The sequence below is a fragment of the Arachis ipaensis genome, chromosome B1 (genome assembly GCF_059453495.1).
Source record: "Arachis ipaensis isolate K30076 ecotype BB chromosome B1, ASM5945349v1, whole genome shotgun sequence".
Lineage (NCBI taxonomy): Eukaryota > Viridiplantae > Streptophyta > Magnoliopsida > Fabales > Fabaceae > Arachis > Arachis ipaensis.
This window is the reverse complement of record NC_142436.1, coordinates 138,911,342-138,924,171: the sequence shown is the minus strand read 5'-3', so window position 1 is coordinate 138,924,171 and position 12,830 is coordinate 138,911,342. Positions and strand designations below refer to the sequence as shown.

Below are 12,830 nucleotides of genomic sequence, written 5' to 3'. Positions count from 1 at the left end.
TATGGATGTTAGCAGAGTTTAAAAGGAGCTCTAATACCATAATAAAATTATAAAAGAATAAGAAAAGAAAAAGAAAAGATGAAGAATTTTTATTGATTGTTAATTGATTAAATTATAAAGATAAAACTAAATATATATAGAATATTGTTTACGAAAGATAAAATAAAGATAAAAAGATAACATAAAGATAAGATAAGATAATAAATGCTAAAATTGTAAATTTGTAACTAAATTTATATATTCCAATGGATCCTGTAAGATTTCTTTATTATTGTTACGAACTAAGATAGAAGAATAGTTTAATAAAAATTAAAAGTATTGTAATAAGACAGGAAGCAATAACTTTTTTTTTGTTTTAACTCAAACAACATCAGTTTGGTTCAAAATAGGTAAAGTCACAAACTCACGAATTTAAATGAGTTCATTCAACTGTCCAAAAAAAAAAAGAAAAAAAAAGAAAAAAGGGTTCATTCAAGTCAACTCTAATTCAATTAACTCTATATAAAAATAAATTTGAGACCAAAGCAACTTGATTCCATTTCTTGAAAATATAAATTTAGAAAATTCCACGAGTTAACTCTAAATTTTTCAACAAGAAACATCATTTTTCAAGAGAAAAGAGGTTTTCCTGAGGAGGAATACATGTTGATTTTTACGATTTAATGCCACCGCAGTGTTCAGGTGCTGAGCCAATGAAAAATAACGAGCAACTGTGGCATCGACTTAAGAAGGAAAAAAAAAAAAAGGAAAACTAGCCAAAATATTCAAGCGGTGCACACGCAGCAAAAATTTTAAAAGATTTACTTCCTTTTTGATTTTTGGAGGGGTCGTGGAAAGACCGAAGAGGATTGATCTGGAAATATCTTCCCAAGGAGTGGTATCACTGCAAAAAAAAAAAAGAAGAAGAGAGATTTATATAAAAATAAATAAGCCAGCACGCTAAATACCCAAATGGATTCTATAACAATAACAATAGAGAAATAAATAAATAAAATAACAAAATACTAGTTATAACTTATAACAATTAGAGTTAATTTCGTTTTGGTGTCCGAAAATGGGAAGGCCGGTGGGTACAGCGGAGAAGACACACGAAAGAAAGAAACAAAATTAAAATTGCAATTAGAAAACCCTCTTTGGTTGTTGTTCTTCCACTGAGACTAAAGTCTGAAGCTGAAGCTTGGTCTTCATGAAACAGAAAGAGAAAGAGCATTGAAAAGAAAATAAACGAAACGACGTGTCGTTTTAGTCGACGGAGGAAATTATGGCTGAGAAGGCGGAGGTGCAGCTCAAGGAGCTGGGATCCAAGCTTGACACCCTTCCTTCCTCGAAAGACGTTCTTATCAAGCTCTTGAAGGTACCTTCCCCATTCCTCTTCCCTCTTCTCGCAATTCAATCTCTCTAGGCGGCTTCCTTATTTCTCGTTAATTATTTTTTATTTATATATAATTATAATTATTAGCTCAAATGCCTTCGATATCGGTGGGCTTAGTCCAAATTTAACGCTTCTCTTCTTCATGGTCATGAAGTTTGTTTGAAAGTGGGAATATGGCATCTGCTTTATGTCAACGGTGTTTCCTGCAATTGGGAAACGAGAAGTGCAATTAGTTGGTTTGAATTTGCTATATATTAGTTGAGGCTTGTCTTAATGTCGAGTAAGCTTGTGAAGAATCTTGTGACTTCTTAGGTTACTGCTTGAGTGGTAGGAAAGGTGTAAGGTGCTCCAGTATTGTCTGCTAAATCAAGGGAAATTGCTGAATTGACCATTATAATGATCTTGTGCTCTGATTCTATTAAGTTTAATATATTCGGGATGTGAAGAAAACTGGGCAGCAATGGATAAAGATGCTGAAAATTGCAACTTAAGTTTGTGGATGTGAATGTAATAAGTCCACGTTGCGGAAAAGGGAGAAATTGGGGTTATTTTTAAAATGCTATTGTGCTTGAAAGTTTGTTTACTTGAGATGGATTATGGCATAAAGAAACAAACAAGATGAAGAGAGAAACATATATTGGACTGTGATTGGTGAATGAGGGATTGTTGAAGTTTCATATGCTAGCGTTGAAGTTTATATAGATGTAGCCTTACAAACGTAGTTTTTGCTAGAAAGTTAATATGCCCTTTTTGTGTTGTCAACTGCTGTTCCCCTTCTCACTTTTCTCCCCCTCTTACTTGTAGCAAGCAAGTACATGCCTTGCTGAGTTGGATCAGTCACCTTCGGTTTCAACATTGGAGTCAATGAAGCCCTTTTTTAATGCAATTGTTAAGCCAGAATTGCTGAAGCACCAAGATAAAGATGTCAAGCTTCTAGTTGCAACCTGTGTGTGTGAAATAACTCGAATCACTGCCCCTGAAGCTCCTTATAGTGATGATATTCTAAAGGTGCCTTCCCTTCTCTAATACCCTATAATCATGAATCATCTTCTCATTTACAACTTGAAAGTACAATTGTTTCCCGTTTAGTTTCAGCTGAAGTTTAAAAAGAATTTGGAAAATAATTACAGTTATCTTTTGTCCTACTTAATCTTGGAAAGATCTCTTTACAGGAAACCTTTCACTTGATTGTGGGCACTTTCAGAGGTCTAAGCGACACTAATGGTCCTTCCTTTGGCCGAAGAGTTGTTATATTGGAGACTCTTGCAAAATATAGATCGTGTGTTGTAATGTTAGATCTTGAATGTGATGATCTTGTGAATGAAATGTTCAGTACTTTCTTTGCTGTTGCCAGGTTAGTTTATCATAAAATCTGCCAAGTGGTTAATTGCGTGATATGCTTGTTTATAATAAAACCTTTAATTATTTTTTTTGATTAAACATTCTCTTTGGGTTATGAGTGTTGCATGAATATTTTGTTTCATGCTCAGAGATGATCATCCAGAAAGTGTACTGTCCTCCATGCAAACTATAATGGTGGTTCTCTTAGAAGAGAGTGAGGATATCCGCGACGATCTTTTATCTATTATATTGTCTTCATTAGGTCATGAAAAAAAAGTAAGTACTTTATGTAATTTCTTTCTCCTGTTAAAGGCAGATATTAAGAAACTATATTTAAGAAATTTTAATTCCAGGATGGTACTATGGCTGCAAGGAAGCTTGCTATGAATGTCATACAGCAATGCATAGGAAAACTTGAACCCAGCATTAAACAGTTTTTGCTATCGCTAATGTCCGGAGATGACAAGCTGGTGAACAGTCAAGTTGAATATCACGGTGTTATCTATGACCTATATTGCTGTGCTCCTCAGATGCTATCTGGAGTTCTCCCTTATGTGACGGGGGAGCTACTGGTGAGTAGTGATTTATTACCTTGACACTGTCTTTTTAAACAGATTATCATTTATTTATAAGTTCCTTATTGCTCTATGAAGTGTTTCCGTTGTGAAATTTTATTTTATTTTTTATTTTTTTGTGCTTTGTGGAGGTTCTAGCTTTGAAATGTTTAAACTTGTTATATCAGAGTCACTACTGGAGCTTTTTTTTCCCTAATTAATCTAGTTCATGACATTAACAGAATTGTTTATTCTTGCGTGTCATCTTGATGTCCGGATTCTCACATGTAATTTGATAATTTGTAGACTGACCAGCTGGAAACCCGTTTGAAAGCAGTGAATTTGGTTGGCAACATAATTACTCTTCCTGGATCTTCCTTTCCTGAAGCATTTCAGCCTATATTTTTAGAATTTTTGAAGAGGTTGGCTGATAGAGTTGTTGAGGTTCGCATGTCTGTCCTTGAGCATGTTAAGAACAGTTTGTTGTCCAGTCCTTCTAGAGCTGAATCTCCTCAAATATTATGTGAGTGCATTAAGCACACCACCATTCTTTTACTATAGTACCAATACTATTATTGTTGTTGTTGCTATTATTGTCTATATGTACTGATTGTATTTGGGTCAAACTTAGCTTCCCTATGTGAGCGGCTACTGGATTTTGATGAAAATGTCCGAAAGCAAGTTGTGGCTGTTATCTGTGATGTAGCATGTCATTCACCGAATGCAGTTCCAATTGAAACTGTGAAACTTGTTGCAGAACGTCTTCGTGACAAATCTGTATGTATAGATTTATGTGTCTATTTTTGTTTTTGTTTCCTTCTTAATTCATTGTTTGATGATTTCAACTAAGGTATCTTGATCCTTATTTTGTTTTGCATTTGCAGCTACTTGTTAAAAGGTACACATTGGAGAGATTGGCTGACATGTATAGAATTATTTGTGAGAAGCGCTCTGACAATGTCAATCTTAATGAATATAACTGGATTGTTGGGAAGATCCTTAGATGTTTCTATGATAAAGATTTCAGGTGAAACACTTGTGCTTTTAATTCTTCATCTCTATCATCATGTGAATCAAAATTTATTCCTTTCTATACATGGGTTATACTTGTACTGATACCAGTAACACTCATATCTTGAGTTTCTATTTTCTTGTTATAATATTTAGTAATTATGATTTTGAAGATTTCTTCTTGTATTTGGGCACAGAATACCTAAAGTTTGGCCACTCTATTTTTCTGTTACATTTGATCAATGATTTCCCTGTTATTGCTTTCTTCCCCTATTTGGTTTGGTTTTATGTTATTTCTTTCATAGAGTTAGGGGTGTTCAGGATCAATGACTTCCATGTTGTTTCCCTCTTCCCTTTTTGGTTTGGTTTTCTGTTATTTCTTTTCATTTAGTTACTGGTGTTATAGTTGTTGGTCTCTCTCTCACTCTCTTTTTTCCTTTCTCCTCCATTCTGCAGGTCAGATATAATTGAATCTGTTCTGTGTGGGTCCCTGTTTCCTGCAGAGTTTTCAGTCAGTGAACATGTTAAGCAATGGATTGGGATTTTTTCTTTATTTGATAAAGTTGAGGTCAAGGCTTTTGAAAAGATGCTGGAACAGAAAAGCAGGTAAGATTGGTTGACCTTTGTGAATGCTTGTACTGCACCTGGCATCCTGATATCAGTATGTAAATCAAATTTCAGTTTTAACATTATCTCTTTGGTAGCAGGTTACAACAAGAGATGCAGAAGTATCTATCTCTGAGGCGGACAAGTCAGGTATGTGACTTTGGAACTTTTCAAAGGGAAATTGATGGGCAGAAAGGATTGACTCTTATTTAAACGCAGGGTAAAGATGTTCCCATGGTCCAAAAAAAGATTTTGTTCTGTTTCCGAGTGATGTCCCGTTCATTTATTGACCCTATAAAGGCTGAAGAAAGTTTCCAGATTCTTCATCAATTAAAAGATGCTAATATCTGGAAGATTTTGACAAATCTTGTGGATCCAAATACTAGCATTGACCAAGCTCGTGTTTACCAGGTAAATAGTCTATAACTTACAGATACTGACGGTTCCAGAGATATTTATTTTTATAAACATGTTAAAACTGTTTGGCCATTAATTGTTGAACATAGAACTACTAAATATTTGAAGGCAGTATTCAATTCCTCTGATATGTTTCATCCGCTGGCTTCATGAATTTGAGGGGTTATTTTTTATCCCTTTGCCATTGGCATCTTTGTTTGCTACCATACATTGCACTGCCAAATGCTAATTACTGTGCCTTTCTGGTGCTTTTTGGCAATAATCCTCATTAATTTTCTCATTCACTCTTCCAGTTAATTGTAGCCATTTTTAACATTATAATTGAGCATGAATCACAGTTTGATTATAATTTAATGTTTTTATCAACTGATGCTAGGACAAGTCAAACTGCTGTTTTACCAACTAGATTAAAGTAAATTTAAGTCCAACATTTTAATGAATTTACAACTTGATGCTTGTATATCTGTCTCTAGGACTGCTTTTCTCTAGCCAGTAAGAATTCTTTTTCTAGGTAGAGACCGATTGAACTGCATAGATGTCATTACTGTAGTTATTCAAACCAGTATAGTTTCTTTTCCTTGTGTGTAAAGAAAGAAACTCTAGCTTGTAATTTGTTATGTGTTGATTTAAAGTATTTATTTATGTATTTTTGTTTGCAGGGTGATTTGCTCAAAATTCTTGGTGAGAAGCATCGCCTCTATGAATTTCTGAGTACTTTTTCTGTGAAGTGCTCCTATATGCTTTTCAACAAGGAGCATGTAAAAGCAATTCTTTCAGAAACAGCTGCTCAAAAATCTGCTGAGTGTGCTCAGCATATACTATCTTCCATGAATATACTGGTGGTAAGAACACAGCTTCTTGGTGTCCTTGATTAAATTTAGTTCTTGAACATTATTTGATGTCTTCAGGTGTGATTTATATTTAAATAGTTGTTAACTGGCGTCAAAATATTTTCAAAATTGCAAGGTTTATTTCCATAAGCTTACTGAACAAATTTGTGAGACATGAAAATTAAAAAGTCAGCATTATCCCTCCCTTTTTACCTTTCTTGTTCTTGTTCTTCTTCTTCTTCTTCGTTAACTACCCTCATCGTAAACTGCAGATGATTGCTCGTGTCAGTCCATTTCTTCTTACTGGCAGTGAGGAGGAGCTAGTGAATTTACTCAAGAAAAATGATGATTTGATTAAAGAGGGTGCTTTGCGTGTGTTAGCCAAGGCTGGTGCTACTATTTGTGAACAACTTGCAGTTACTTCAAGGTTCTCCTGTTAAGGTTGTTAAACTTTTAAACCAAACTTTTCACATAATTTTCTTACCATCTCTTTATTTCTTCCAGTTCTGTAGAGCTTATATTGGAGAGACTATGTTTAGAAGGTAGTCGGAGACAGGCCAAGTTAGCTGTCCATGCACTGGCTGCAATATCAAAGGATGACAGCCACAAACCTCTCTCTGTTCTATACAAGGTTTATATGGTTAATTCATTGATTATAAATATACTCATGTTTTATAATATTCTGATTCTTTCCCACCTTATATACAGAAACTTGTAGATATGCTGCAACAGAAACAACATCTGCCTGCAGTGCTGCAATCTCTGGGATGTATTGCTCAGACCGCAATATCTATCTTTGAAACTAGAGAGGGTGAAGTCAAAGAATTTATTATAGACAAGATTCTGAGATGTGATAGTGTAAGCCTTTGGTGTCCCTCTGAATGGTGTGCTTTTTAATGGAACAAGCGTTGAAATAATTGATTTTCATACAAACACATCTTTCTCTCTTTCAGAAAGAAGATCGCACGCGAGAATCTTGGGATGATAGAAGTGATATTTGTATGTTGAAGGTTGGTATGAAGAATAGTCTCTTGCTGTTAGAGTTACTTAGGATAGCTTTTTGTTGCTCTGTAATTTGATATATTGAATATGTTTGTAAGTTTGGTTCTTTTTTAATAATTTATACTCTATGTTACCCTTTTTTTTACTTTCTTTGCTACAGATATACGGCATTAAAACCTTAGTAAAGAGCTACTTGCCAGTTAAAGATGCCCATGCTCGTCCTGATATAGATGGTCTTTTGGATATCCTTAGGAACATCCTATCTCATGGTGAAATTTCACAAGAGCTACAGTCCAGGTTTTATAAGCTTCAGAGTTGTATATATACGCATTTAAGTTTAGTTCAAATTGAATTGTGGGTTCAAATACTGTGTATTCATTGATGCTCTCTTGCAGTTCAGTTGATAAGGCCCATTTAAAGCTTGCTGCTGCAAAGGCAGTTCTTCGTTTATCGAGGCTGTGGGATCATAAGATACCTGTTAATCTATTCCACCTAACTCTAAGGGTATCAGAGGTTAGCTCCTTCTTCTGTGTAGTTAATCTTTTTCATGAACGTTTGTGTGTGTGTTTTTTTTTCTTCCCCACCTAATTATTATGAAGATTCAAGACTACTACTACCATATTTGTAAACAGTAATTCATTTATTGAAGTTTTCATTTCAATGTAGAAATATTTGTTTCTCTTTCTGTTTTGACTCTTGCAGATCAGCTTCCATCAAGCTAGGAAGATTTTCTTAAGTAAAGTTCACCAATATATAAAAGAACATCTTTTGGATGCCAAATATGCGTGTGCTTTTTTGTTCAACCTATTTAGATCTAAGCCAGAGGACTTTGTCGAGGTAATAAATTCTGTCTTTTGTAATTTTCAAGTTTTAGGTAAATTGTTGATAAATAATGCCGCCTTTGCAATTTTAAGTTTTCCTAGCTTTGACGTCAACTTTGTGTTTTTATGATGACTTGTCTCTGTTAATGCAGGATAAACAGAACCTGGCTGATATTATTCAAATGCTACACCAAGCAAAGACACGACAGCTTTCTGTGCAATCAGATGCAAACTCCTCAACAACTTATCCCGAAGGCATCCTTCCGCACCTAGTTCATGCACTTGCTCACAATTCATGTCCAAATGTTGATGAGTGCAAGGATGTTGGAGCATATGATAATATATACCGGTACTACTTTACCCAAATAAGAAATTTGAGCTGGATGAGTATTTATATACTCTTCAAAAAGGGTGTGAGAAGATTCGAGAGATCTGGAAAAAGGGGGGAATAGGGCAGCTTGGATGTTATGGTATTTCATATACGTTTTGTCCTGTGCAAATCAACTTGTTGCTTACTAATGCCTGTATTGCTAATATTTGGTTCTCTTCTGTTTGAATTTGAAAGATAAGAAGAAAGCCATGTGTATTAAATTTATGCCTTCAAAAAGTTTTGCCTTTATGCATATTGGGCTGCACTTGTTCTTTTTTGGCTCTGATGCTTACATTACATGTCTATGTTTTTGCTGATTTGTTTTGTACTTAACAAATATTTAGATGCATATGTGGTGTTGAATTCAAATATGGTTAGGAATGGAACTTGGGTTCAGTAGCTAGGAATTATTTTTTAAAATACTTGAGAGATGGAGTATGTTGCATATGCTTATTGCTAGTGTTTCAAATGTTCAGGCAGCTGCACTTAGTTATGTCAATGATACTGCAAAAATATGTAGATGCCAAGTCAGAAGCAATGACTGACAAAGAGAATGAAACAATATCTACCATCACCTCTATTCTTGAGAATATCAAGTGTTCTGAAGATATAGTTGATTCGTCAAAATCAAAGGTTGAGGACAAATATAGTTTAATTTTTGACCATTAAAACTAGTAAAAGCCCAAGTGATAAGGGAGTGTAATCTTACATTTCTGATAAATGGATGTCCAGAATTCTCATGCAATATGTGACGTTGCGTTAGCAATAACAAAGCAATTGGTGCCAAAGGTTGTTGATTCACAAGGATTTTCCCCTTCAGTTCCTCTACCTCCAATGCTGTACAAAGCATCTGACAAGGAAGGAGATGAAACCGTGGTATGCTTTCTTTGGATCTTTTTTTTTTAAAGAAAAATAAAGGTTCTCCTTCCAGTATGCTAAGTTATTTCATATGGAATTAATGCTTAGTAATGCAACTGAATTCATCTGGCAGGTAAGTGAAGTGAAAACCTGGTTGGCTGATGAAAGTGTCTTGACTCACTTTGAATCTCTTGAACTAGAAGTGGTAAGTGTGATGCAAAGTTTATGTCAACTTCTAGTGCTTTTCACTCTGGACCATGTGGTTATGCTTTTGCATGTCAGGTTCCATCTAAGTCTGCTGATAATGAAACTTCAAAGGACAACGAACAAGATGAAACTGACATGCCTCTGGGAAAGATGTTGAAGCGCATAAAAGCTCAGGCAACAAGTGGCAAAAAGGTGAAAAGGAGTAAGAATGTTACAGCTGAAGTGGAAGATGCTGAAAATGATGATGATATCTTAACTCCAGTCAAACAAAATAACTTGGATAAATCAGGTGTATCTACCAATTTTGAACCTAGTAATGGTCATGAACATTCTTTGAGTACGAATGAACTGAAGAATTCAGAGTATTCATCATCAAGTAAAAAACGAAAAGCTGGAGAAACTACACCTATCTCATCATCTAAGAGTAGGCGGTCATCTACCTCTACGACTTCTCAAAGAGTATCAGGAGAAGACTTTCCTGAAGCTGAATTAATGTTGAGTGCAGGAGTTGAGCCTGATGGAAAAAACAAAAGTAAACAGAGAAAAATGGTCAAAGGCAGTGACAAAGACTTGTTAGTCTCCTCATTAAAACGAAAAAATAAGCACTCTGATAGCTATCATAATGATAAGTCTGACGAACCTGATGATCATGAAATGAAGGTGCAGTCTTGTGGTCAAGTACATTTATGCTGATGTGGAATCTAATTTATCTACATTGTAGACTTGAGCCTTCTTTTTTATTTTTCCTTTTTCCCCTCTGTTGCAGAGTTCCCATAGTTTTAAACAAAGTAATAAGATGTCAAATACAGCAGGGTCTACAAAAATGGTGAAACGAAAAAATACAGCAGGATTGTCCATGGTAAATACTATATACAGGATTTTAGTTGATGTTGTAATGGTTTGCATTTTAATATTACCCATATGCAATGTGTGTATCTTAAATGACACGCACACAGTTATTATTTGTATTCTTGCAAGTCTCTTTATTCAGATCGTTTGATTTGATATATTATCTACAGTGCACAATGAAGGAAGATGAAATTGATACTGAAGATCTAATTGGTTGCAGAATTAAAGTTTGGTGGCCCTCGGATAAGAAGTAAGTGCTTATGATTATAAGATCATGATGTAGAAGCAAAACAAATTATTGATGTCAATATATCTCTCAAATGTTTGTGTTGCATTTTCAATTCGTTTGGATACTGCAATAAATATTTGCATCTGGCTATCCACCTGACATACTCAATATCTTCCTCGTTGGAACCCTGGAGACATTGCTTGTTAGAGTTTTCTTCATCTCTGCCACATTCCAATTGAAGTTTTTATGATGGTATATTGATGGTCTGCAGGTTTTATGGAGGCACTGTTAAGTCTTATGACTCACTAAAAGGAAAGCATGTGGTATGCTGAACTTACCTAATTTAATTAAACCCCCTTCCCCACGAAAAAAAAAACTTCCTTTTCTTCTCCCCCTCTGCTTTCTGCTGTTTAATTCTAATACAATGTCCCTGTCTCACATCGTGTTGAAGATATTATATGATGATGGTGATGTGGAAATACTCCGTTTGGAAAAAGAGAGGTGGGAGCTCATTGACAAGGGTCGCAAGACTTCTAAGGTGGGTTTTCCTCTTGTGCTGTTCCTACCTTTCACCGACTTGTTTCTAATATTTTTTGTTTCCATTTAAAGACATTAATTATATTTAAAATCTGAATATCTGATGCACTTTTTACTTTTTCCCCCCCTCCAGAAGTTCAAATCCTCTTCGCTTGAAGTGTAAGTATTCCTTTACAAGTTAGTTTTTATTTCGGTTCTATCTGCATGAATTATATGTTTTAGTGTATATGTATTATGAGAATGATCATAATATCTTAGAAAATGAAAAGGCCAAGTACGTGTTAATCTATTTTAATTTGTATGCTGACTTCCGCCCCCCCCCCCCCCCTCTTTTTTTTTTTTTTTTTAATTGTTTTATAGGTCTGGGTTCAAACATAAAGGTTCAAACATAAGGTCCGATAAAAGAACAAAAAAAAGGTGAGTGTAAATAACTGATGTCTTTTTGCACATTTGTGATTCTTTCATTTATTTATTTATTTTAACGCTTCAATCATTATCTTTGTCCTGTAGTATAATTGGTAAACAATCTCCGAAAAAGCCTGTAAGACGTGAGCAACCACATGCGTTGAAAAGTAATTTCCATGAGGAGAATGTAAAAAATTCTTCTGAAGTATCAAATCCTGAAGAAACTACTAGTGAGATGGACTCAGGTACTGCGTCTTAAATGAGGCCTGTGTGTTTGTGTCTTATTCAGACTAATCACGTTTAATCATGTATGTATATCAAGAAAATTCAACTGATTGATTCATGATTATTGATTCATCATTTAGGCTGGAATGAAACCTGGTAATTGTATTCTACTTTCAATGTATTTGTATTTCTAGTGTCTCATGAAATTTCTTTTGAAGATGGTTCAGAAAAGGAACTGGCTGAAGTGTCTGATGAAGTCATAACAAAAAAGAACGAGTCTAAGAAGAAAGCAACATCAACTTCAAGAGGAAGGAGGCTTCAGAAAAAGAAGAGCTGGAGTCATTTAGAGGAATCAGATGAGGAGAAGCAGGATTATGGTGAAAGGCTTTCTGATGACAATGTGAGCATCCCACAAGGTGGTCAAGACGACATTGATGGCGAAGAAAGAGAAGTGGAGCAATCAAGTGAAGCTTCAAAAGAAAATGATCATGGAGAAGAAGAATCAGATTCTGAAGGGCACCAGGATAACAGCAATGTGGGAGGTAGTCCTATACAAATGGAGAAATCACATATATCATCAAGCCTTGATGGTGCCGGGGTTGCTGAGATTTCTGATGATGAAGCTCCTCTGGTAAATGATTTATCCTTTCCAGTACTTATAACCCTTTTCTTTATTGCATGTTCTAAGCTCATCAATGAGTTTGTCTGGTGCAGAGCAAATGGAAACATCGGAAGACAACGTCAGGGAAAAAACGGTGAGCATTGTAGCAAATATGGACAGCAGCACTAGCAGCAGCAACAGAGGTGACAGGTTTCAACAAGAATGAAGATGACCCCCAACTTGGATGATGGATATCATAGTTATTATTAACACACCATAAAATATAAATGTGCTTAGCATGCCTGGTGATTACTGGTTAATGGCCATGGCCATTTTATACAATGTAAAAAGAAAATATTTAGCGCGCATCTAGGTTCATTAGGAGTAAGTTCATGCTAAATGAGATGACCTTTGTTTTTGGTACACTGCTAAATGATCTTGTATTAGGCTGAGGAAGTTATAGGTTTAGCTTTAGCATATGATTCATTACCGACTCTGGCTATCAACAATGTGTACAGCTATACCTATACGTGCTGGATAATTATGTTTGCATCTTTAGCATCTTTATGTTTTTGCTTAATTTTTATAATAAAAT

General features: G+C 35.1%; 1 protein-coding gene across 5 annotated transcripts; it reads left to right on the top strand.

The window, feature by feature from the left end:
- Window positions 1–820: 820 nt before the first annotated feature.
- Window positions 821–12,796, top strand: LOC107636891 (sister chromatid cohesion protein PDS5 homolog A). Of its 5 annotated transcripts, none has more exons than XM_088501923.1 (33): window positions 821–1,354; window positions 2,177–2,380; window positions 2,545–2,726; window positions 2,863–2,989; window positions 3,067–3,285; window positions 3,574–3,790; window positions 3,899–4,044; window positions 4,152–4,294; window positions 4,735–4,884; window positions 4,986–5,034; window positions 5,104–5,295; window positions 5,961–6,143; window positions 6,404–6,558; window positions 6,636–6,762; window positions 6,840–6,989; window positions 7,085–7,141; window positions 7,294–7,430; window positions 7,529–7,646; window positions 7,836–7,970; window positions 8,107–8,303; window positions 8,801–8,957; window positions 9,057–9,200; window positions 9,316–9,387; window positions 9,465–10,049; window positions 10,156–10,248; window positions 10,409–10,488; window positions 10,739–10,790; window positions 10,919–11,005; window positions 11,138–11,163; window positions 11,365–11,421; window positions 11,515–11,654; window positions 11,862–12,265; window positions 12,349–12,796. In XM_088501923.1, the coding sequence occupies exons 1-33, from the start codon at window positions 1,262–1,264 to the stop codon at window positions 12,391–12,393; spliced, it is 4,923 nt and encodes a 1,640-aa protein (XP_088358049.1). In that variant the 5' UTR covers window positions 821–1,261; the 3' UTR covers window positions 12,394–12,796. The 5 variants fall into 5 exon arrangements, 3 of the variants coding, with proteins under 3 accessions (XP_088358049.1, XP_088358047.1, XP_088358048.1); XM_088501921.1 differs by having other exon boundaries at window positions 11,853–12,265; XR_015902510.1 differs by lacking the exon at window positions 11,138–11,163 and having other exon boundaries at window positions 10,919–11,020.
- The last annotated feature ends 34 nt before the right edge of the window (window positions 12,797–12,830 follow it).

Coding starts and splice junctions, on each gene's coding strand:
- LOC107636891 (XM_088501921.1), top strand. CDS start 1,262: ATGGCTGAGAAGGCGGAGGTGCAGCTCAAGGAGCTGGGATCCAAGCTT. Junction 6,559..6,635: donor CAACTTGCAGTTACTTCAAG/GTTCTCCTGTTA, acceptor TATTTCTTCCAG/TTCTGTAGAGCTTATATTGG. Junction 7,142..7,293: donor GTGATATTTGTATGTTGAAG/GTTGGTATGAAG, acceptor TCTTTGCTACAG/ATATACGGCATTAAAACCTT.